Consider the following 25,728-nt stretch of genomic DNA (forward strand, 5'->3'; position numbering starts at 1 on the left):
CTTGCCTTACTAACAGCCAGCACATCCTTAGATGCTGGGATTCACTTCTTAAAGAACATATTAAAGAACATATAAAGGTATTGAGGGCTGCTCCTGTGTTGTGGAGCCAAAGCTGGAACCCCGTTCATGGGAGACAGTCAACACATCTGTGGCCTCCATCAGGTTGGGAAAAGAGTGCCTTTCTGCTTGGCATGAGATGCATCAACCTATCTGCAGCCAGCAAATGAAAATGATACCGTTCTTCAGAGAAAGGAATGTTGCCATAACCCATGATACAACTTCAGTCCTAGATTAAAGCAGCTCTGCTCTACATCTAGGGCCATGAAGGCATATGAGCCTGCTCTGAGATGTGGTCATTGACCAGCACTGTGCTTGTGACCACTGGTCACATGCAGCTGGTTGATGCCTGAACTGCAGCTTCCAAAGGGCTCTGCTGAAGCCTTTTTTCCTCACTAGATGCTTCTGTGGCTGGAGAAGCTTCCTTAGTGCTTCCAAACATGACATAGGAGTTACCTTTCCAGATGTTCTTAAACAGATCCAAGAAAGCTGTAGTAGCTACCTGACCCAGGGGGATTTTGTGCTGTTTGGCACATGTTGGTTTAGACTTCCACTGTGGCTTTTTCCTTCTTATAATACTACTTATCTCCATTGATAACATCCTGCAACCTTACTGTCAAAGTTATTAATTTCATATCTCAGCAGTCCTACTGATGAAACCAGGGACCAAAACTGACAGCCCATGTGCAGCCTGTCTAGCTTTTCAAGTAGTATTTGATATTGCAAAATCAATTCTAAAATTCCCTGTCTTTGGTGAATAACACATAAAAGTTGAGCTACTCTTGGAAATGGGGAAAGAAAGTCTAAATGTAAAATAAGTTTTATTATTTGGGCTTAGATACATAGTAAGGTTTTTTGTTTGTTTTTCTGAAACATTCTTTTATGAGAAGCTTTTTTTCAGAAATCAAAGTAAATGCCTGATCTTATCCTTAAAAAGATGATGACACAATCTGTATAACCTGCTGTGGAAAAAAAATAATTGGGCTGAGGAGGGAAAAGCTGCATACTTGATGTAAAGATATTCCTCTTTCCAAAGGGAGGACTTTGGAGTGCTGACCTCTGAGGTTGACAGAACACCTGCACTGGACTGTGAGATTTCACCCAAGCTTCAAGGCTGCCCAGAGACCCTGATTCTAGTGCAGCACAACTGGGTCTGCTTCTGTGTGATCTGCAGTACTGGGAAGAAAACATGGGCTGAGATTAGCCAGGGATCTGGGTGTTCCCAGCTCAGGAGTCTGCTTTGCAGCTGGGCTAGGTCCTGCAGGTAGGAGGGTGAGTTGTGGGTGTGCACCATTGCCCTGCCTGCTTTGCAACTGGGTGGAAGCATCCTCTGGCCTGGGTGACCTAGAGACACTGCAGAGAGTGGCTGCAGCTCAGGCTTATTGCTGCTCTGGGACAGCAGCATGGATCTTCCTGAAAAAAGTGCAGGGACAGGCTCTTCACTTGTGCCCTGTGGTAGGATGAGGGGCAATGGATTGAAACTGGAGCACAGGAAGTTCCACCTCAACATGAGGAAGAACTTCTTTCCTGTGAGGGTGACAGAGCCCTGGGACAGGCTGCCCAGAGAGGCTGTGGAGTCTCCTTCTCTGGAGACTTTCAAGACCTGCCTGGATGCCTTTCTGAGTGACCTGCCCTAGTTGTTTGCTTTTATTGGTCCTGCTCTGGCAGGGGGGGTTGGCCTTGATGATCTTTGGAGGTTCCTTCCAACCCCTAATATTCTGTGATTCTGTGAAGTGTTGTGTCATGGGTTCTGCACAGCACTGGATTCAGCTTCTTTAGCTCATAAACTGGATTGTCACAGAGTGAAGAGCCACAGTTGATTTTTCTGCCCTGTCCAGTTCTTAGTGTAGAGAGGAGAAAGTGGTTGAAGGTTACTGCAGGTGCAGAAAGAACACTTCTACAGTGTTGGTCTCTGTCTATGAATGTGCCAGGCCCTGTGGTAAATGCATTCTTAAGTGCTCCCTGCTAGTTTGTATAGAAGATGTTTCAAAGTCCTGTAGTCCACACTTTGTCTCACCCCACAATGAAAGACTGATTTTTGTGGTCTGACCTGGAAAGAGCAGAATGTGAGACCTAGCAGGTTGTGCAAATGGAAGACAGATGGGGTGAAAACTTTGACCTCTGAATGAGTGAGGTGAGCTTGGAGTCAATCATAGAACCCTAGAATGCCAGGTTGGAAGGGACCTGAAGGTTCATCTGGCCCAGCCTCTCTAGGCACTACTCCAGTTGACATGAGGTGGCTCAGCACCCTGTCAAGCTCAGCCTTCAAACTGCCCAATGTGGGGGAATCTACCACTTCCCTGGGAGACTATTCCAATGTCTGACTGCCCTATGGTGGAAAAATTTACCAAGGGAGCAAGGATTTCACTTGTGATCTGTGTTCCCAGATACTCAGAGCCAATGAGCCACTGATAGACGTGGTGCATTTCCAGCTGTTCTTTTGGTGTGCACAGCTCTTCAGTCACTGGTGGCTGTATCAACAAGGTACTTCTCACTTTGCCAACTTGTTCCCCAGCACTGGGAGTTGCTTGCCTCTTTCTTTGGTGTTATTGCACAATTCAGCGCCTTAGTGGAACCTCAGAATCTTTTCCTTGAAGCTGGGTTTTTGTACTTGGCACCTTTTGTTATCTGCCTGATTCACCAATATCAAAAAGCTGGTAATAACATGAAGCAGAACTTACACTGGTTGGAGCTCCGAGGCCTTTGGTGTTGTGTCCTGGAAAACATTCTGTGTCAGCTCCTGGAGAAGGAAACTTGCAGCAGGTGTATATTTGAATTACAGAAAATGGCTCTGTGCAGGACCTCCAAGTCCCTTTGCTCCAAGGCAGGATCACCAAAGCTTTTCCTTTCATATTTGTCTCACCTGTTTTTTAAAACCTCTGATGATGGAGGTTTTAAAGCATCCAAGGCAACCTCTATTTTAGTAGAGAATATTTCAGTTCCCTGGTCAGTTTGGTACAGTGGAAGGAACTAATCCAGAAACAGGAGGACAGGCCTTAAAAGAACAGTGGAATGTAATTTAAATTCAATATATTTTTATTCTTTTGTAAATACAATGAGTACAACTTTTTAACTTCACAAATCAGTTAATCCACTTTGTACAGGAAAAGTTTTACTCATTCTATGATAGTCCAAGTGCTGATTTTTCTCAGTGCTAGTTCCTAATAACAAATGAAATTTTGAAAAGTACAGCAGCTATCTTTAAATGTTGGTTGGTTGGGGGTTTTTTTTCCTACATTTTTCATACATCAAATAAGCAGCTTGTAACATTTGTGTGTGTGAGAGGGTGTTGGTGAACAAGGCTTCAAAATTAGAACCTGGAGTTTTCTAAAAAGACATCGGAGACTTTTGGAAATTGTTAGCATAGGATCAATCAAGAACCTTTATTTCTTTGAAATAAAATTCCTTCCATGGATTGATTTTTTTTTTTTTTTTTTCTTAATAGTCATTTTGCTTCTCTGCACACCTCATTGACAAAGAGTTTGGCCACCGTTGCCTTTGGTTTGAGCACTGAGCCACCAGGACAGCCAGCAGGTCGCTGAAGCGGTCATCTCCATCCTATTTGGTTTTGCTGTTTTTTCAGTCTTCCTTTCTTGGCTCCTATCTTCTCAGCTGGGTGGGTGTGAAGGTGTGTCTGCGTGCGTGGAAGAAGGAGGGAAGGTGGGGGAGAGAAGCCTATAAAGCTCTTCTGTCTTTGAGATGTTAACCCAGCAACTTGTGGTGGCATCCGCATCAAAGGTCACCAGTTGGTTTTGCAGGAAGAATGGAGCTGCCGTCATAAGCTGCTTTGAAAATCAGTTCTGAAGGCCACTTCATGATGTGTTGTAGCAGAAGCAGTGTTTTGGTAACCTGGTCTTAAATGTTGCCTACCATATTAAAAACATTTTCCCAACATAGGCTACTTTTAAAACAGTTCTGAAGGCCACGGCATCTCATGTTACAACAGAAGCCAAGTGTGGTCACCCGGTTCCAAATACTCAACAAGCTAAAGTACCTTCTTTCACATTTTGTCTCAGATCTGCCAGTTAAATGAGAGAATAGCAGAGTCTTTGTTAACAGTGACTGGCATCTGAATTGCCTCCCTCCTGTAGTAACAGGAACAGCAGCCAAATCCCAACCACTTTCACTTTTTCTGTGGAACAAAGCATTCTCTCCATGATCTAAATCACTCTGTTCAGAGCAGCAGAATCATATCTACTGGGGTATTTTTTTTGTCAATGGGTTTAAAGGCTAAACATTCCCAGGCTTATGCTTCCTGTAGATTTTGTTAGTTGAGGCTTATTCTCCAGTGGTAAAAAAAAAAAAAGAAAAAAAAAAAGTTGTTCTCAAACTGTCCATCCTTGTTGCTTTGAAGGTCGTTTAGATGTCACTGGATTTGTACATATCTGAAAGCAGTCTTGTGATTGGTACATTCCCAATGGTCTTTTTGAAAAACACTTCTTCTATTGTTGATGGGCTAATGGAACGTAAAGCTGGTAAAAGCAATAAAAGTTTTCCGAAACGACAGGGTTGTGTGGGATACCTGGGAAACAGAGAGAGAGAAACAGGGTGTTGAAGGTTTTTTTGGCTGTTTTTCTGAAGAAAAACTTTTACTTGGCAGAGGAGACCCAACAGGTTGTGCAGATGGGTGTCCCACCAAGAGGTTGCAGGGGTTATTCTTTTTGCTCTGAACTAGCCAGAGCTGGATGGTATTTGCAATGTTGTTCCTACCCCAGGGCAGGTCCTTCCCTTTGCACTAAATAGAAGTGCTTCAGAGGCTGCTGCCATCCTGTCTTGGACACTGAGTTGTCTTCTGCTAGGCAGAGCCATTACATGAGCAGATCAAAGTTTCAGAAATCAAAAAATGGTATAAAGGTCCCTCTTCCACTGCTAGTCTCCACTGCAGCTAAAGGACTCAGACACAGACTTTAAAAACCTGTCTGAGCTGTCACCAGAAGTTCTGAGCTGTCACCAGAAGTTCTGAGCCAACCAGAGCAGCTGTTGGAAAAGGTACTAGGTCCACTTTTTTGGATTCTCCCCTGTCTCACCACTGTGAAGTGGTCCACAGAAAGAGGCTACTGCTCTATTCACAGTCAGCTCTTCTGGAGTGTGGGGTTGTACCTTGCACAGCACATGTCATGCTTTCTTGGGCTTACCCCTCCAGGCTTTGTGGGATGGCAGCTACAGCTTTTACAGAAAGTTTTAGGATTTCAGTCTCCCGTGGGACTTATCCTGAATGAGACAGAGGGGAACGTTTACTTCCCAAAGAATGATTCTCGTTGCTCTGCTGTGGCACCAAAATGGAACTCATGAGGTCTGGCTTTTTCATTTCAACCTGAGAACAGACTCAGAACAGAGTCTTGAAAGAGCCATTAACATGAAACTTTGGTTTCTGCAAAATGGGGGAACTGACACAGGAGGTGGGTTGGAGCTCATGGGTCAGAAGTGCTTATGCTTCTGTGGGCTGTGGTGTTCTTTTCATCATAGCTATCAGCAGCATTTAACTGAATTAAATATAGAGGAAAATGCAGCCTTTGAACTGCAAAGTGTTCCCACAGCAGGTATCACTTCCCAGGGGAAGATCTCTCCTTTTACTGCTTTTCCATTTGTTTGAATTAATTGAAGTGTCTCCAAAGAAGAGCAAAGAAGCTGATGAAGGGTCTAGAGGACAAGTCTTATGAAGAGTGTCTGTTCAGCCTGAAGAAAAGGAGGCTGAGGGAAGACCTTCTGCTCTCTACAACCACTAGAAAGGAGGTTGTAAAAAGGTGGGGGCTGATCTCCCAAGTAACAAGCAATGAGAGGACATGGCCCCAAGTTGTGCCAGGAGAGGTTTTGATCGGATATTAGGAAGAATTTCTTCCCCAAAAGGGTTGTCAGGCAGGGGTGGAGTCCCCATCCCTGGAGGTATTCAAAAGCCATGTAGATGTGGTGCTGAGGGACATGGGTCAGTGGTGGCCTTGGCAGGGCTGGGTTAATGGTTGGATTTGATGATCTTAAGGGTCTTTTCCAACCAAAACAGTTCCACGACTCTCATCAGGAATTGCCAAATCCCAGCAAGCTGACAGCCAGCCTAGCAGCCCGGTCCCCGTTTCAGCCAGTGGAAATGTCACCTTGGCTAGAGTGAGGGCAGGATTTGACCCCCACACCAAGTATTGAGAGCAGCCCCCCTCTCACCTGGTATGGATGTAGCTGTTCAGGGTGAGCTGGGCTTCGTCTTGGAGGGCTGCGATGGCAGCAGCGTTTCGGAAGCTCCTCAGTTCGGAACCGCTGTGTGTAGGCACTGGAAAGCAGACCAGTTACTGTTCTAGTTACTAGTTACTAGTTCAGCTGGGCTCTTGGGTGGGTCAAAAGAGTTCAGCCAGAGCCACCAGTGGAAATGAAACCTTCCCATGAGGCGCCCAGCACTCGCTGTCAGCCTTTCAAAAAGCAACACTGACTTAGCGGCATTCGACAGCAGGAAACCTGTGGGGTGGTGTCAGGCTGTGCCTGGTTTAAAACATCTTTTTGGCTTTAAAGGAGCAAGGTCAGAGTCATCAGACAAGACAAGCAAGAAGATTCTTTCTGCTTACCAGCTTTAAAAGTGACAATGCATTTGAGACAGGCAAATTCAGTGGCATCTAACCGGAGCTGTCTAAATCTGGCCACAACCTCCTGCAAAGCCTGTATTTCTGAAATGATTTTATTCAGCTTCTGGGAATCTGTATTGTCACCGTTCATGCCTAAAGCAGAAAGACATGAAAGAAATCATATGAAAGGCATTGGCTTTATTTTACATTGATTTCTGACAAAATCCTGTGTATCAATATCCACTCTATTGTCACACTTGTCTATCTGGTTCCATGTAAACTGACCATATTGTATGAAAGTTAATATAAAATCTTCTCTTGGATGATAACAAACACAGTAATTTGCATTTAAATGACAATGCAAGCAGTCATGAATACAACAAAACAACATTATTTGCATTTAAATATAGATTTATAAGTGACAGGTATGCTCTATTGTTCAGTAGGAATTTGTTATTCTTTACATGTTGTTCTTTTTTCAGTAATGTATTTTTATGGTAATTTTTGTAACAAAGTCATTAAATTGTGCAATTCTTACCAGATACAGCCAGTAGAGTGTTAGCATCAACTGGAATGGCCCATTGTGCTATTCCTAGAACAAACAGTTCTCTCCAAGCATCTTCCAAAAGCATCAGCTGTCATACAATAGATGTACAATATAACATAGTGTATAATTTATAGATTTATAAACAATTTAAATATGTAAATTTCTGTTATTTTAAAAACCACTTGACATGCCTGTCATGGTATTTTCCCCACAGCATTTGTTAGCTCTTCTCTTAGCTTTTGGAGAAGGTGTCTAGAGATAAAGTCTATGTGTTGCAGGGTTGGCTCACTGTGTTGAGGACCAAAAGGGAGGAGAAAGAGAAGGGAGAGTGAGGACTCCTGCCCCAGGAAGCTTGCTCACAGCATGAACAGCTCAGCCTGGGCTCTCTGCTCTCCCTCAGCACCCTATGGCTGTCCTAGGACAAGTTGGATGAGTGCTCTCCCATTGCTCCCTAGGGATTGCCCTCCTTTCCCTCTGGAAGGCAGGATTTGTGAAGAAAAGCCTGGACAATGTCCTGAAAGTAGGGAGCACATATGTATCTTTAACCCCTTCCTTACTAAGCAAGTCTTCAGCTCTTTCAAGCACATCTGGACACACAAATGGTTTCTCAGTGTCACCAATTTCCTTGCTTTTTGCTTAAAATCACTCCAAAATTCCAGGCACTAAGAGCTGATTCCTTTCAGAGAACCAATCATCCAAGCACCTACAGTGCCAGCATTCCTGGTTCTCTGCCATTGTTGGACACTGCCTGATTGTATGGGGGGGATGTTGTTCTCTCTTTGGGGGCAATGCCTTTGGTTTCCATGGAGAGACAGGGGTACATCTGAAGAGGAGACATGACTCCTGGTGATGCAGGCTGGCAAAGCCAGGATGGACATGATTAGTCTCGAAGGCATCTTTGGATTCTTGGCCCAGACCAACTCTTAAGAAGGGTTTGAAGGGCCCCTAGTTCAGCTGAACTTCATGGCCTAAAGGACATGCTGGGACCTCATGTCTCTTAATTGGGTGGGAGAAATTTGGAAGGGTGATAATTGTAGAGGGCTCAGGAGGGTTCGTCTGGTGGCTCCAGGCAGTGGAAACAGGTTGCCCAAAACTCATGCAGAAAACACCCAAACCAAAAGTAATCGTATTGCTGTGGTCCCTGAAAGTATCAGCAGCTCAGCTCCTTAGGAACATAGAAAGGAAGGTATTTTAAGTGTATAAAGGTTCTGTAAAAGGAAGAATGAAGTAAAATAATATGTTTTATGGAATCTCAGAATTACGGAATTGTCAGAGTTGGCAGGAAGCTCTAGAGATCATCCAGTCCAACCCCCGCTCCAGCAGGATCTCCTGGAGCACATCCCACAGGGCTGCATCCAGGGGCTGGAATATCTGCAGAGAAGGGGACTCCCCAGCCCCCCTGGGCAGCCTGTCCCAGGGCTCTGTCACCCTCACAGCCAAGAAGTTTCTCCCCATCTTTCAGGGGCACTTCCCATGTTCCAGCCTGTGCCCGTTGCCCCTCGTCCTGTCCCTGGGCACTGCTGAGCAGGGTCTGGCTCCAGCCTCCCTGCACCCACCCTCAGACACTTGTAGGCATTGATAAGGTCTGTCCTCAGCCTTCTCCTCTCCAGGCTGAACAGCCCCAGCTCCCTCAGCCTTTCCTCATCAGGGAGATGCTCCAACCCCCCAGTCATCTTTGTCACCCTCCCTTGGACTCTCTCCAGCAGTTCCCTGTCTCTCCTGAACTGGGGAGCCCAGAACTGGGCACAACACTCCAGCTGTGGCCTCACCAGGGCAGAGCAGAGGGGCAGGATGACCTCTCTCCACCTCCTGGCCACACTTCCTTAGGCACCCCTTGGAATCAGATACAAGAAAGAAATAGATGATACAGAAAACATGCAGTGAGAGTGAGTCCTTCATCTATGTGCTCTTAACAGTATTGGGAGTTTTAAACCACCCTGTTCCAATCAGAACGAGAGGACGGGCTCTCAGAGTCTCTGCTCTCAGCTTGTCCCTGCAGACTTAAGCCCATTTTGTGGTTTTTTTTGTGCTTTGCAGAACTTCTGCATAACTTGGCTAAAAAAATTAAAAAAAATGGTGATGGGAAAGCATTTCTGTCTCTATGTGTATGTGGTTGGTGTTTGAAATAATTACACTGGGTTTCACAGGACTGGAAGCTGGGAAAGGGTGTCCAGGGTGCAGTGCCCATCTCAGCTCTGTTCTGAGAGCAACCAGACCTGCTGCTAAGCCTCCTAACTGCTGCTGCCTGGGAACTCACCCCCTCCTCTGGATAATCCTACCTGATGGTTGTGCACCTTTCTATGTGACATAGGAAAGGATTCACCAGCCTTTCACTGCTTTTCTAAGTCTTTTTTTTTTTGCCATTCATTCAGGCCGATACAATGGTGATGGTTCCTGGAAGGTATCAATTTCATATGTTCTTTCCCACAAAGTCTTTAAAGTCAGAAGACTTAGGAAATAAGAGACTATTCCAATAGCTGAAGCTTTCTTCGTGCCTGTGCATAAGTCTGCAAAACCACCAATTAAAATAATTCGTGCTGAAGTCATACTCAGCCCTGTCTCTTCAAAGAAACAACAGGCTTTCTGAAGGACTGGTTTTTAGCTTCCTAATCAGCCCCCTCCTGTTAGTACAACCTTTTGTTGGTGACCTGCATTGGGCCAACCTGGCTTATGGACAAGCTGGGCAGGTCTGCAGGCCAGCAGAACTTGGAGCATTTCTGTTGTGTGGCTTCCAGTCCATGATGGAGTTAGATCTGTGGAGCTGGGGAAGGGAGACTGTTTTACCAGGGACAGTAACACAGCAATCCTTGGCCTTATGTTTTCTCAGCAAATTGGTTCCTACTTATTTCTTTGCCTTGGAGATGAATCTGTCACAGAGTCCTGGAATCACAAGGGGTTTGCCTTTTTGGAAAAGCACAACAAAAATAAAATCCAGGAGAAGGTTTTAGACTCTTCTTGGGCAGATGTGAGGGGTGCAATAAGAGAAATGCAGACATCTACAAATTAAATAATACAGTGGCACTATTATAAAAAGCAACTGATTATTAATGAAATAAGGTGATTAAAATCAGAGTTATTTCTTCTCCAGGTCTCCTCAATATGACAAGGGAATCATGCAGGAAGAGGCCCAGGTCAGAACTGTATTGCTGCACAGCTTTGAGTTTTGAGGAAGCTGGGTGGCACTGAAGGGCAGTTAGTCAAGGTGGTGTTAAGGAAAGGCTGGGATTTTAATCAATAAGTCACTAAAGTTGGTCCCTGATGTGAAAGAGGCAGTGGGTTATTTAAAGGTAACGGGACACTCTGGTATCTGTGCTGTCTCAGACATGCTTGGTCCTGTGCAATGGAGTCTTCCCTTGCTCCCAAATCCTGCTGCCCCCTCCTCTGCACACTGGCAGAGGTGACCTTGTGGGAAATGCATCCAGTTGATGTCAAATTAAGCCTTCACCCAAGGACCCTCCTGTGGACCCCACTGGTCTAGAGAAGGACCCAGCCTCTTCCCACGTGCCAGGGCTCCTGCTGAATTGGCACCCTTGCTCTTGTCCCTGATGTTTAGGTGTCCAGCTCTGGAGCCCTCAACACAACAGGGACATGGACCTGTTGGAATGAGTCCAGAGAAGGGCCACAAAGATGATCCAAGGGCTGGAGCAGCTCTGCTACAATGACAGGCTGAGAGAGTTGGAGAAGAGAAGGGTCCAGGGAGACCCTAGAGCACCTTCCAGTGCCTGAAGAGGCTCCAGGAAAGCTGGGGAGGGGCTTGGGACAAGGGCAGGGAGGGAGAGGACAAGGGGGAATGGATGAAAACTGGAGGAGGGGAGATTGAGGTGAGACATGAGGAGGAAATTCTGGAGTGTGAGGGTGGGGAGACCCTGGCCCAGGTTGCCCAGGGAAGCTGTGGCTGCCCCATCCCTGGAAGTGCTCAAGATCAGGCTTGAGGAGGCTCTGAGCAACCTGACCTAGTCAAAAAGGTCCCTGTGCACTGCAGGGGGGCTGGACGAGGTGACCATTAAGGGTCCCTTCCATCCCCCCACATTCTGTGATTCTATGATACTCGGGCCTGTTTCTTTAGTTGCCAGGTGTGGCAGAGCAGGTGCTGTGCAGCAGCAGTGGCAGCAGAAAACATGAGAGAGTCTCACGCTGCCCTGGGGCTGCTGCCTCCCTGCCTGTGTGTCCAACCCCCCTGGCCTCTCCCCTCACATCGCAGCAGCTGCTGCTGCCAGGGCTGAGCAGCCTCCCCCGCCTCATTTCACAGCACAGATTTCCAAAATGGGTCCGGGGCTGTAACAGGGATATTTCAACGTGCCTTAGTTCTCTGTCACACTGTGAGCATCATGATTTACCTTTAGGTAAACTCTTGGTTTCCTAAGAAACTCTTCTCGTTTGGTTCAAAATACCAGTTTGCATATCAACTGCAACACTTGCAGCCTGCATCCATGGGAGGGAACTAGTTCCTCTGCTGACTTCTAAGTAGCATCTAAAGCACAGTGTTTCTAGTTACCAGCTTGACAAATTGGCTCCATCATATCAAAATATTAGATGTCTTTTATGATTGGAGCTTTGTGTAGGTTTCTGCCCTTCTGTTTTGTAATTACATGATTACTTTAAAAAAGAAATAAATAAAATTAGAGCATTGTACAAAGCACACTGAGTCTCATCAAGAATCAAGTCATTAATAAATTGCTTCAGCTCATGTGGTTCATATGTGGTTTACCTGAGGCAAAGGCAAAGTGTCAGAGAGGAAAACAAGACAAATTAAGGAAGATTTTAATGAATGGTGATAAATACTGGGGGCTGGCCAAATTCTGCTTCCACTGAATTGGTCTGATTGGAATGTCAGTTCACTGAAGTCAACATGAATAAGAAAAAATGAGAGAGGAGAGGAGAGGAGAGGAGAGGAGAGGAGAGGAGAGGAGAGGAGAGGAGAGGAGAGGAGAGGAGAGGAGAGGAGAGGAGAGGAGAGGAGAGGAGAGGAGAGGAGAGGAGAGGAGAGGAGAGGAGAGGAGAGGAGAGGATAAATGGTCTTCAGAAATCACCTCAGTCATATCCCGAGGCCAAATGCTTCACTAAGCACTTCTCATCCCAAAATAGCAAAATAAAATGTTGTTCTCCATTTTATGGAGGGGAAAGTTGTCCCACAAGTAGGGAAGAAGTTTTGACATGCTGAGCTTGGTCTGCAGCCTGGTGACTTTTCCTCTAGAACTTGTCCTCCCATCATATTCTCTTTATGTTACATTTTCTTCTGGATTAATTTTCGTTTGCTTCATGAATTAACAGTTGGAGGAAAGCAGTTCCTAAATCTGGGTCTTAGAGACAAACCAAAACTCTGCCCTGAACTTCAGAACTGTTGGAAGTCCATTACAGATTTAAAGATCTAAGGCTGCAGGTTCAGGACCCAATCTGAGCTCTGAGCCTTCTTGAACAGGCAGGCCAGACAGTGCCACTCCCACTGCGGGTGTCTTACCTGGTCTTGTAAGGACAAGGTGGAGAAGGCTGGGACACTCTTGGCCCACTTGATGCTCATGAACAGAAGTCTGGCTGCCGACTCGCAGACGGATTCGGTGGCCACTTCGTAGAGATACATGGGGGCACCATTGACTTCGTGTGGGTACTGATGTCAAAAAAGAACATAAAGCAACTTCATGCAACGTCAAGGCAAGCCCGGTCTTCCTCCCCCCTACAGCTGCCACTCCAGTGCATCGTGCTCCTGCCCTGTGCAGAGTCTGCACTCTCTAATTCTGCAAGCAGAGGGCATCGCTTCCAGTGGGCTGGCCCCAAACAGCTCCCTGCTGCTCACCCGTGTGGAGGAACTGTGCTACAGGAGCTCCGGGGGAGCTTGGAGAGAGAATGAAATTATTACTTCAAGGGGAAAAAAAAACAACCCAATACCAACATGCGGTGTCATAGAATCATAGAATGGTTTGGGTTGGAAGGGACCTTCAAGATCATCAGGTCCCTGCTATGATCAGGGACACCTCCCACCAGACCAGGAATCATCTTTTCTCCTCTTACACAACAACACACTGCTGCTAGCAGAATACACATTTAATTAAGAGTTTTGATTAAGAATTTTGTGGCTTGTAACCTGTGCTTCAGCAGCTGATTAATACTCCAGCCTTGCTCAGCAAAGCAGTAAGCACTGGTTGAGCCTTCACCTAGCCCCCCTGGCTGCAACAGGCTGTAGGCAGATGTGCAGAGCTAAGTCTAACTGCCTGAAGGGTGTCTGGTGTTGGAATGGAGTTACCTTTTCAAGCATGTGCTGTGTTTTCTTGCTAAATAATTTCTGATTCACTATTTTGCAACATTTGAACATCAAACTGTAAGTTGTGATCATGTTCGTGATGGATTCTCCCGAGCTGTCAGCTCTGGAAATGGAGAATAATTTTAAGTTGTCTCTTCTTTGATTTTCTTGGTGCTGCAAATATGCAAAATGCCTTTGCAAATGGGTTGATGAAGAACATCACCCTACGGCTAATTCCTGTGCAGCTGAGGCCACAGCAGGGCTTGCACTGGGCTGCTTGGAAGGTGTCACAGCCAAGAAATGCAGAGCCAGGCTGGACACCTTTGTGTCTGTGGGGACAAGGCCTTGGTCAGTACAGATAGCTCTTTCTGGACTACACCACCATGGAGATGGGCATTTTCATAGAGTCAGAGAATGGTTTGGGTTGGAAGGGACCTTGAAGATCACCTAGTTCCAACCCCCCTGCACGGGCAGGGACACCTCTGCCATGGAGACGGGCATTTTGCTGAAGTCAGCTGGGTGATCACGGCTCATCCTCATGGAGCAGGGTTTCAAATTGTCTTGTGAACAGGCTCCAATCAGAAGGAGCACTTCTGCAGTCATGAGGGTGTAAGGATGTAGGAGACACACGGTTTATATGGACCAGGTTATCAGTCATTCCTTCTGTGTGCCCCTTCTGCAGAGGACCCCTCACCCCTTGCACCTCATACCTTCAGAGCTTTTAGGTACGTCACGCAGGAGTTCCCACCACACCCTCCCAACTCCAAGCCCTGCTCTTTGCCTTGTCTATCCCAGAGTCAGGAAGGAGCTGTGGGGCTGCAGGCACCTCAGCAGCAGGGTCTGCAGGCCCAGGGGGGCTAGGGCAGTGGCTGACCTTTGGGGTGGGCTGCGCCAGGCCCACCAGAGCTTGCCTCTCAGGGGTGCTGGTGACGGCAGCCAGCTCCAGGCTGTGGGGCTCCAGCTGGGAGACAGCAGTGAAGAAGGCAGGTGCTGGCAGGGCAGCAGCAGGGAAGTGTGGGGCACCACCACTCTCCTCCTTGTGCCCACGGAAGTAGAGGGCCACCTGCTTCCGTATCGTCGACGTCCGGGGGCCCCGCTCGTGCTGCACGGCTGTGGGGCACCAAGGAGAGGCCAGGGGGTCACCGTGGTGTCCCACACAGAAGCACAGAATCACCAAGGCTGGAAAAGACCTTCAGGATCATCAAGCCCAGCCTGTGACCAACACCACCACAACTCCAGACCGTGGCACTAAGTGCCACATCCAGCCTTTCCTTGAACACCTCCAGGGATGGTGCCTCCACCACTTCCCTGGGCAGCCCATCCCAATGTCTGATCACCCTTTCCATGAGGAAGTGCTTCCTGATATCCAACCTACACCTCCCCTGGAGCAGCTTGAGGCCAGGCCCTCTTGTCCTGTCACTGGTTGCCTGGAAGAAGAGCCCAACCCCACCTGGCTACACCCTCCCTTCAGGTGGTTGAAGAGAGTGAGAAGGTTCCCCCTGAGTCTCCTGCTCTCCAGGCTAAACACCCCCAGCTCCCTCAGCCCATCCCTGTAAGACTTTCCCTCTACACCAGGTACCCCGTGGTGCTTGGCTGGGCTTCCCTCCTCCCTGCCATGTTTTGGGGCTGGCCCCACACCCGGGGGTGGGGTGTGTCTGGGGTGAAATGGGTGAGGCTGTCATGGGATGGGGGGGAAGTGGAGGAGACCTCTCAGTGCCACAGCACCGCCTGTTCCAGAGCAAGGCCCAGCTCCCTCCTGCCACCCCACCGCCCCGGCCCCGGGAGGGGAGGAGCAGGTACCATCTTTGTTCATGTTGACCTCCAAGCACTTCTTCAGCCGGCAGGCCCGGCACTGGTTCCTGTGCGTCTTGTCCACCGGGCAGCCTCCCTGCAACACAACCAGCCGTCGGGCCGGGGCACCCGATCGCTCACCCCGACGGACCCCGGGACGGCCCCGGGATGCTCTTGGGGGGACCGGACCGGACCGGGCCGTGCCCGGGGCTCTGCGCCGCGGCGGGGCGGGCGGGCCGGGCCCTCTTCAGCACCCGAGACAGCGACCCCGCGCCCCTCTTACCGCATCCCCAGCCCCGCATCCCCAGCCCCGCATCCCCAGCTCCGCATCCTCAGCCCCGCATCCGCAACCCCGCATCCCCAGCCCCTCATCTTCAGCCCCACATCCTCAGCCCCGCATCCTCAGCCCCGCGTCCCCAGCCCCGCATCCTCAGCCCCGCATCCTCAGCCCCGCATCCTCAGCCCCGCGTCCCCAGCCCCGCATCCTCAGCCCCGCATCCCCAGCCCCGCGTCCCCAGCCCCGCATCCCCAGCCCCGCATCCTCAGCCCCGCATCCTCAGCCCCGCATCCCCAGCCCCGCGTCCCCAGCCCCGCATCCCCAGCCCCGCATCCTCAGCCCCGCATCCTCAGCCCCGCATCCCCAGCCCCGCATCCGCAACCCCGCATCCGCAACCCCGCATCCCCAGCCCCGCATCCTCAGCCCCGCATCCCCAGCCCCGCATCCCCAGCCCCACATCCTCAGCCCCGCATCCCCAGCCCCGCCACCCCGGCCGGAGCGGGAAGGGGAGAAAAACGGAGCTGCCTCCGCCTGGGCTCGGGGGAGACCCGCTGGGGTGCAAATCGCGTCGTAGTCCCTCGACCGGCCGCGGTTTGCGGTTTGCCCAGGGGCTGCCCCTCTCTTTCCTCCTGTAAGTCATGAGCGGTTGCGGGCCTTTCCCCGCCGTCATTCCCGCATCCCCCCCATCCTTCCCCGGGCCGGGACCCCCTGGGAAAGCAGCGGAGGGGGGAGGGGCTGCGTGGCAACTGGGTTTTACTGGTGCGGGTGTTTCTGTTGGCGATGGGGAGCACGGGGTGGGGGGGAGGGTGGGACAAGAAGGGGTCCTGGGGAAAATGCAGCGTGAGAGGTGCAGGCGGTGCGGGGGCTGCGCTGCGGCCGGTACCTGGTTTCCCGATTTGCAAACATAGGTCCTGTTCCTCCTGATGCTCCGCTTGAAAAATCCCGAGCAGCCGTCGCAGGCGTAAACCCCATAGTGCTTCCCGGAGCTGCGGTCCCCACACACTTTGCAAGGGATGTCTAAAATGCGACCTGAAAGCAGAGAAGGGAGAGAGGGAGAGAGCGAGCGCTCAGCAATCTGACCTCCGGAGGGATTAGCCCCGGAGCCGCAGTACAAGCAAATAATGAAGTGATTTTATAGCCAACTTTCTTTTTCCTTGAGCAAGTGTCAGTTTTCCACAATGAGCATTATTCATGCCCCGCTACGTTTATTTGGATCTTCTATAATCGCCAAGACCCATTTTGGAAGAGGAGATTACAGCAGCGGGAGCAGCAGACTTGCCTGCTAGAAGTGGGGATGCAGGGGGGGGGGGGGGGGGGGGGGCGGCTGGGGAGGGAGCCGGGGGGCGTTTCCCTCGCTTTTCTGGCGCTCTGCAACCAGGGGACGGCACTTTTCCCCGGGGGCAGCAAAGCAGTCAGGACACCGAGTCACAGAATAAACCAAAACAAAATCAAATGCCCGGGAAGCCAAGTGACCTTCTCTTCCCCTTAGCAACCCCAGGGAAAAAAGGGCTGGTTCCTGCCCCAGTCGAGCTCTGCCGTTTTCTTCACCCCAAAACCGGCAGCAAAAACTTTTCCGCCTCGCTTTTGTGCGCGGCTGCTGGGCGGGAGGGCAGAGCCGCTTTCCCCGCTCCCCTTCGCTTCTCCCCGCTTCTCCCCGCTTCTCCCCGCTTCTCCCCGCTTCTCCCCGCTTCTCCCCGCTTCTCCCCGCTCCCCTCCGCTCCGCCGCGCCCGCAGCCCCTGCTCCACCGGGCGCTGCCTTCGCACCCACTTTGCCTGGCATTGCAAATGCTCTGAGGGTGATGGAAAAACTTGAACAAAGATTGTTGCAGCCCTGTTCGAGAAACCCGCCAAAACCCGCCAGGCTTCACCTTTCCTCTGGTTTGAATATTTTTTTTCTTTCTGTCTTATTTCTTTTTTTTCTCTTTCCCTTTCCCTTTTTTATTTCTTTCTCTTTCCTTTTTTGTTTTTTTCCCCTCTTTCCCTTTTTTATTTTTTTTCCTTTCCTTTCCTTTCCTTTCCTTTCCTTTCCTTTCCTTTCCTTTCCTTTCCTTTCCTTTCCTTTCCTTTCCTTTCCTTTCCTTTCCTTTCCTTTCCTTTCCTTTCCTTTCCTTTCCTTTCCTTTCCTTTCCTTTCCTTTCCTTTCCTTTCCTTTCCTTTCCTTTCCTTTCCTTCTTCTCTTCTCTTCTCTTCTCTTCTCTTCTCTTCTCTTCTCTTCTCTTCTCTTCTCTTCTCTTCTCTTCTCTTCTCTTCTCTTCTCTTCTCTTCTCTTCTCTTCTCTTCTCTTCTCTTCTCTTCTCTTCTCTTCTCTTCTCTTCTCTTCTCTTCTCTTCTCTTCTCTTCTCTTCTCTTCTCTTCCCTCAAACAATCTTCTCTCCTCCTCCCACACCTCACGCTGGAGACTCAGTCCCTCTCCTGCCGAGAACCCTCGGGGCCGCTATCTTTGTTGGGAAGTAGCTCAGAGGGAAAGCCCCGGCTCCGGAGGTGAGGCTGGAAGGGGGAAGGAGGCAGCGTGCGGAGCGGTGCGGAGCGGTGCGGTGCTGAGGGGGCGGGGAGGAGGAATGGAAACAGGCCGCAGGGGGCTCCTCTGGCTCCCTAGAGAATTTAGGACCCCGAGATGCTTTCAGACATGTCTGCGCTCAGGCTCTAAGACAATGCCTGCCGGCAGACAATAGGGACATTAGATAAAGTGTTAACTTAATGATTTTGCCCATTGAAACTCGTTTGACTGCCTCCAATGAGCACAAGCTGCCAGCTTCTCCCCTAAATGAAACCCGACAGCTGCTATACACAGCGCGGCGAGAGGGACGGGGATTAGGTTTAGGGACTGCGAGAGGGAGGGGTGGCGGAGGGAGGGTGGGAAGGAGAGAGGTTAAAGAATAGAAAATTTTTTACGCAATTAATAAGGAGCGCAGCCCAAGGCAGCCCCCCCGCCCCGCTGCCTGCGAGCAAGCCGCGGCTTTGGAGCTGCAGGTAGGCGCCCGTGAGGAGGGCTGAGGCCAAGGCACGGTTTCTGGGAGTGTGTAATTACAAGCCCTCCTTGCCACCTGCCTATTGGGGCACCAGTGACCCGTCAAAAAGTGTAGCATGGGAATTCGGATATCGCACAATGCCAACGGGGGAAAGCGCTCGACTTCTCTCTCCAGCCCTCAGCATCCACGGGGAGAGGGAGAGAGGGTCCTCACGCACGCACACAAAGGAGGAGGAGGGGCGGGCTGGGGGTGGGGGGAGAGACACTGAAGCGGGACGTGCAGCGCTGGTGCATCCCGGTGCGGAGCCCGGCTCCCTCGAGCCGCCCCCGCTCACCCCGGCTCCGGGAACCGCGTCCCACTCTCCCTTGGAGGGGCCGGCTGTGGATCCCAGCCGGGGGTCCCCTCCCGGACCACTGAGCATCCCGGGGGGGGGGGATCCCCACTTCCCCGGCCAGCCTGAGTCTCGGGGCAGCCGGTTCGGCCTCGTCGGCGCGAAAGAGCGGGCGGCGGGGGAGAGAAGAAACTTGGGTTGGTTTTACCAAACAGTCTTTGCCAGGCGGATTTTAAGTCTGGGAGCCCCTTAAAAAATCGTGTGCGTTATATGTGTGTGGACGTATCTAGCTGTATATCCACACGCACGTCCGCACTGTGCACGGAAACACACGCTCCGTATTCTTCACACGTCCGCCTATTCCATCTGTAAAACCCCAGCACCTGGAGCATCTCGCTAGACCCAAACAACCACGTTTCCAGCCGTCGGAGCGGCCCGACCGATCAGCTCCGCGGCCCCCGACGACGAGGGGGACGGGGAAAGGGGGGGAGACAGCGGAGGGGGCGGCTGGAGCCCCCCGCCCCGTCCCGCCGCCCGCCCGCAGCCACGGCCGCGCTCTGCCTTCCTCCCCCCCGTCCCCGCCCCGCCGAGCCTGCTCTGAGAAAACTTTTCGTGCAGGGCAAAATATGAAATAAGTAGAGGGGGAAGAGGCAAGGGCGGGGGGGGGGTGGGAAGAGAAAAATGTAAGCTTGACACGGGGTCATGAGATAACTGATTAACTCTGTTTAAAAGCGCTCCGGTTCCCCGAGGTACCGCTTCGTCTCAGAAGTTTAGCGCTAAGAAAATGGGATTTCTGTTCAGCTGGGAAACCGTTTTGAACATCCCACGACAGGGGGTCCTTGGGGTCTTTTTTTGTGTGTCATAATTGCTTAAAGGATATATGGCAGCCCCGATTACTGTAATTACCATCAGAGGCTGTTGAAAGAAGTTAGTCTGGGCTCGGGGGACGGCGGGATGGGGTCTTGTTACCACCCAGGCAGACATCGCAGCTGACATCGCTAGACGCCCATCGGCGGGCAGAAAACCCAGGCCGGAACCCCTTGGCCCCCCTCGGGACCCCCGGGACAGCGAGTCGGGCTTTTGCCTGCCCTGCCGAAGCCGGCAGCGCCCGGGCCCCTGCTCGGGGCAGCCCCCGCACGTCCCCATCCACGCAGGGCCTGGCCGGGTCGGGGGGTCTCTTGGCGGTTCCCGAGGGTCGAAGGGGTTTGGGGAAGGGTCGTGGGGGGGGAGGACGGGGTGTCGGAGTCAGTAGCAAAAGTGGCGGCGGTGTGCGGGGGTCGCCCAGCGCCGTGCGGCCGGGAGGCGCGGGTCGGTCTTGCGGGTTTTCTCCTCCGCAAAATGTCTCCTGCAGAAGCTCCGCAGTCCTTTGGGGACGAGGCTCCCCGGCCTCTCCTGCCCTTCCGCAGACACTCAGAAATCTGCCAGGCTCCCCGACAACGTCCCGAGGCAAAAGCTCGGGGGCCCGATCCCGCTCCAGCTGCCCCTTGCACTAACCAGGCAGTTTGACCAGCAACCCCGGCCCCGCAGCTTGGTTTTTTTGTGTTTCTTTTTCTTCTGCCGCTGCTCCCTTCCCCTCCACAGGTTATTACCTCAGCCCCGCGATTATTAATTATTTTTTTCCCCCCCTCACGGAGGGTCTGGAGAGGAAAAACCTCCCGAGCCCAGGCCCCCGGGGGGAAGCCGACAAGCCAACCCACGCCACAGCCGCGGCAGCTCGGCCGCCGCCCCGCGCCCCGCAAACTCCTCTTCTCCCGCCGCCGCCTCCACGCGTGACACCCCCCGGCCCCGCTGCCGACCCCCAGTTTCCCCGTCCCCGCGGACAAAAGGCAGAAAGAGGTCAAAATAACGGAGAAGAACCGGTCGGAGAAGGCCGCGGGGCTGGCGGGGGGCGGCAGGTACCGCGGCGGGTCCCTCCCGGATCTGCTCCCGCAACCCCGGGAGCGCAGAGGAAATAACTGTCCGATCCATCACTTGTCAGATATTAAATTGGATTGGGTATTCCACCTCCCCCCCCCCCTCTTTGTTACTGACTCCATCCATATTACAAACTCCGAAAGTCCCATTGGGATTATACGGATTGAGCCCTTCTGTAAGAGCGGTTAGTCATGCTTTAAATTCCCCAGTTATGAGGTGCATGGATTTAGGATTAAGGAAAATGTGACTTTTAAGTTGTTTCTGCTTTCCTCCTTGCAGGATTATTTGTTGTAACTGGAAATGGTGTGCAAAGCATTGCATTTAAATCCTCCTTCAATAGAGTTGCTTACGCGGTTCCGTGTGATTGAGTGACCGGAGTTTCAAACTCTTAAAAAGAAATTATTATGTCGCAGGAGATTGCATAAAGTCCGCCAGAAACGCAGCACCTTTTCAACTCCCTCATGCCCTTTAAACCCAAACCTTTCCCTCATCCGCCCCACTCCCGGAGACCCTCAGACAACCACCCGCCTCCCGGCGGGACAAACCCCCATCCCCGCCGCCTCCGGAGCTGCAATTCCCCGGGATTCGCTGCCCCCTTTTCCCAGGAAGCTGCGTTTTGTGAGCCCCGGGGCCCAAACTCCATCGGGGCAACTCCCAGCCTATATATTCGTTGCCGCTGCGAATGGAAAGATACACTTCTTTTTTTTAAAAACGGGGCGGGTGGTGTGTTTGTGTGTGTGTGTGGGGGGGGGGGGTACAAGCCCAAACCACAACCCCCCCCCCACAACCACCACCACCCTCCCCTTCCTCTCCCTCCCCTTCACCTCCCGCCCCCCCAGGCCAGGCTGCAACCCCGTCTCGGAAAGGCAGCTCGAAGCCTCCACCGCGTTATTACCCACTTGTTGATCCCGCCGGTTTGCTCATGCTCGAAGCCTCAAGGGGAGTCGTTACACTCGGGGCGAAGTGTCGGTGCCGGGGTGAGGCGGTGCCCCCCAACCCCGACCCCTCCCCGACCCCCGGACCCCCTCCCCGCCGGTGCGGGGGGCTCTGCGGGGCAGGTGCCTCCTTCGGGGGCTCTCAGTGCTGGTCCCGCCGCGGGGGCCCGAACATCCTCGCCGCTCCCCTGCGATGTCCTCCCGAGGGACGGGGACACGAGAAGGGGACGCGGTAATGAAGGAAAAAAAAATAATTAAAAAAAAAAATTAAGAAAAAAGGGCAAAAAGGAAAAAAAAAAGAAAAATAAAAGGAAAAAGAAAAAGAAAAAAAAGAAACGAAAAATGGTCCAAAGTCGGCGGCCGCTCGCTCCCCGCTCTGCCCAGAAGATGCTCTCGGGACCCCGGGAAGGTGCAGGGGGCTCTGCACTGCGCTCCTGGGAAGGAAGCGGGAGCCACAACAGCCAGGACAACAATGAGGAGCAGGAGAAGAAGGTAGGATGGGGAGCGGGGCTCTGCGGCGAGCGGTGCAGCCAGCAGGGAGATCAGAGCCCGGAAAAATAATGGAAGGGGGGTAAAAGGCGTCAGAGGAGGCTGTCTCTGCCTCTCAGAAACTGAATGGTATAAAAAGGGAAAGGTTTCCAGAAGTTCATTACACTGGCTGACTTTCCGCTTTGAGCTCCAGGCTTCGGCCCCTATAATATCGGCAGGGAGGCAGTGACAGGCAGCGCTGGGGAGGGGAGAGGGACGCCCCTTGCCCACTGAGCTTCCCTCGCCTTCCCCCCAACTCCTGCCGCCGCCTGACGTCAGCCTGGAGGGAAGGGGAGGGGGGCAGGGAGGGGGTTAAATGCTAATGATATTAATGAACCCCTGAGCGGCTTCCACACGAAATGCAGCGGCTGCCGAGATGATTCCGCCCTCCTCCCTCGCCTTGTGCCCTCGCTGTCATAAAAAGGGACTCCCTTTAGGAAAAAAAAAAAAGAAAGAAAAGAAAAGAAAAAAAAAGACAAAAAGAGAAAGAACGGATCAAGATTCCATTTCTTTTTGTATCTCCCGTGGCGAGGTGGGGCCCGCCTGCGGTTCGTCCCTGCCCTTGCCCTTGCCCCGGCCCGGGTAGCGGCTGTGCCGGTGGGGTCCGGGCAGCTGCGGGCCGAACCGAGCGGAGCCGGGCCGGGCCGGGCCGAGCCGGGCTGCCAGCATTCCCAGCGGGAGGCCGGACCTCCGTTCCGCCGCGGGCACGGGGGGCTGGCACGGGGGGGAGCAAGGGCGGGCTGGCTCCTGGAGAGGCGCGGCGGGATGTGCGGGGGCAAACGGGGCGGGATGGTTGTTTTCGGCTCTCGGCAAGAGCGGGCAGAGTTCTGCTCTGCCCCCCCCCAGCCTGGAAAACTGCCGCGTCTCCCCGTGCCCGCGGCCGGAGCTGCCTCCCTCGGGCGGGGAACACCGACGGCTCCCGGTTCCACGCTTCCCGGCCCCCGTGGCCGTGCGAGGAGCCCTCCCGCAGCCGGGGGTCACTCCTCCTGCCCCCCACAACGGGCCCGCAGGACGGGCACCCGCACCCTGGCTCCCGGGAGACTCAGGAGGGCCTTGCCTGCCCCGCAGGGTTGCTCTGACCCCCGAGCACCGCCGACCTCCCCGCGCCTCGACAGCCCGTCCCCAAGTGTCCCGGGGTGCAGAGGGGCCAGAGGTGACTTGAGGAGAGGCTACCGAGCCTCCCTCTCCTGGAAATGGTGAGGTGGGAGCTGGTGGGAAGAGGTGAGCATCCGGAAGGGAGGAAAGAGCATCTTCCCCGCAGATGCCAGCTGAGGTGAGCGACAGCATCAGAGAGCAGGAGCAGAAGTTGCTGAGGAGTTTTTGATGCCCTCGGATGTCTCTCGGTCACCGTTTTGTCATCCCTGCCACCAGTGCAAGGCGTTAGTGTGTCACAGCTGACTTCCCCCTTGCTGGCTGTGGCCCCGGGGGAATGTCACGCTCAGCCCAGCCCCAAACACACCGTCCCTGTCCTCCTGCACTTCATCTTCTGTCCTTCTGTCCCAGGTCATGGGAGATCCCTCTTATGCCTGTACCAGACGTGTCAAGGGACTGCACGACTCTGGACAGCACTGAGATCTTGGTGAGTTTCTGCTCTTTGCTCCCCACGGGACCAATGCCTCCATGGCACAGAGGGAAGCCTTCAGGCTGGACAAGCCTGGTCCTGCCTGGCACTGTCCAGAGGGCTGGGAAGTTGCTCGGGGAGATCACAGAAAGCAAAGAAACTGGTGGATCAGGGCATGCAGACAGATTGTAACTCCCAGTCTGCTTCCAGGGAGACAGGGAAAGGTTCATCTCTTTGAGCAACACCCAAAGCAACAGGGAAGGAGATGATATTAGCAGGGCATGGGACCAAAACAAGGACAGATGATTAACTTGGCCCTGAGCATCCCCTGTGCTAGTGAGGCAGATCTCAGGTCAACCTCAACTCTTTGCCCTGTAAACTCAAAGCCACCTGAAAAACACTGCATTTTAGTGTTTGTCATTTGAACCATTATTACCATTTAGCGTTTGCCATTATATTTAGCATTTTGTTTATTATGCAGTCCTACACAGGAGGTGATAGCACAGTAGAGAACATTTACTGTCTCCTTGTAATGCCTTAGAAATACAAGTAGTTACCAGTTCAGAAGCTGGCATGTGTTCTTGTGCTGGTTTTGGTTGGAATAGAGTTAATTTTCTTCATAGTAGCTGGAATGGGGCTGTGTTTTGGATTAGTGCTGAAAACAGTGGTGATAATGCAGAGGTGTTTTTGTTACCGCTAAGCAGTGCTTTCAGAGTCAAGGTCTTTTCTGCTTCTCACACCATCCCACCAGCCAGTAGGCTGGGGGTGCACAAGAAGTTTATAGAATCATAGAGTGGTTTGAGTTGGAAGGGACCTTCAGGATCATCCAGTTCCAACCCCTGCATGGGCAGGGACACCTCCCAGCAGATCAGGTTGCTCCAAGCCCCATCCAACCTGCCCTTCAACACTGCCAGGGATGGGGCAGCCACAGCTTCCCTGGGCAACCTGGGCCAGGGTCTCACCACCCTCACAGCAAAGAATTTCCTCCTCATGTCTCACCTAAAGCTAACCTAAACCACCAGAAGCATATGGATGTAGCAGAAGATTATGTGTCTGTGCTGTTTTCATCCTTCTTTCTCAATGGGAAGCAGGTGGGTAAGATCAGGAAAGCCTAAAGTATTGTTCTGTGCAAGAACCTACCAGACATCTCCTGGAAATGTAACACAGCAGAGAGCAGACAGACTAGGAGGTTCCTGGAGTGTGTGGAAGAGAACTTCCTGACACAAGTGGCAAGTGAGTCTACCAGGGGAGGTGTCACACTGGACCTCCTGTTCATAAACAAAGAAGGACTAGAGGGAGATGTGGTGGTTGGAGGCCATCTCGGGCTTAGCGATCACAAAATGGTGATGTAAGGAGGGGGGTTAGCAAAACCTCCACCTTGGACTTCCAGAGGGCAGAAGTTCAGGACACTGGTTGATGGAGTTCCTTGGGAGACAGTCCTGAAAGGCAAAGGGGTCGAGGAAGGCTGAATGCTCTTCAAGAAGGAAATCTCAAAGGCCCAGGAGTAGCTGCCCCCATGTGCCATGTTAGGTCACACAGAGAGAAAATTAGGAAGGCAAAAGCCCATCTGGAGCTCAACTTGGCCATTGACATAAGGGACAACAAGAAAAGCTTTTATAAATACATCAACAATAAAAAAAAGAGCCAGGGAGAATCTCCAGCTCTTACTGGCTGTGGGGGGGAACATTGCCAGCAAGGATGAGGAAAAGGCTGAGATACTTGATGCTTTCTTTGCCCCCGTTCTTACCAGCTCCACCCAGAGTGTTCAGCCTCCTGAGCTGGAAGAGAAAGACAGAGAGCAGAACACACACCCCCATAATCCAGGAGAAAGTAGTTAATTATCTGCTTCTGCACCTGGGCTCTCACATGTCTATGGGCTTGATGGGATGAACCCCAGAGTGCTGAGGGAGCTGGTGGGGGAGCTTTCTAAGCTTCTCTCCATTGTTTATCAACAATCGTGGTCAACAGGGGAGGTCTCAGAGGACTGGAGGGTGGCTGATGTGACCCCGTCTACAAGGAGGGTTGGAAGGAGGATCTA

The 25,728-nt window shown here is 52.0% G+C and overlaps 1 protein-coding gene across 1 annotated transcript; it reads right to left on the reverse strand.

Moving 5' to 3' along the window:
* Positions 1–3,381: 3,381 nt before the first annotated feature.
* Positions 3,382–21,590, reverse strand: NR2E1 (nuclear receptor subfamily 2 group E member 1). The gene is made up of 9 exons (XM_051613160.1): positions 21,566–21,590; positions 16,336–16,481; positions 15,185–15,272; positions 14,259–14,494; positions 12,608–12,754; positions 7,141–7,237; positions 6,606–6,755; positions 6,211–6,316; positions 3,382–4,579 (listed from the first exon to the last, which is right to left on the reverse strand). The coding sequence occupies exons 1-9, from the start codon at positions 21,588–21,590 to the stop codon at positions 4,417–4,419; spliced, it is 1,158 nt and encodes a 385-aa protein (XP_051469120.1). The 3' UTR covers positions 3,382–4,416.
* Positions 21,591–25,728: the final 4,138 nt, after the last annotated feature.

The sequence above is a fragment of the Apus apus genome, chromosome 3, assembly GCF_020740795.1.
Source record: "Apus apus isolate bApuApu2 chromosome 3, bApuApu2.pri.cur, whole genome shotgun sequence".
In the NCBI taxonomy this organism is placed as follows: Eukaryota; Metazoa; Chordata; class Aves; order Apodiformes; family Apodidae; genus Apus; species Apus apus.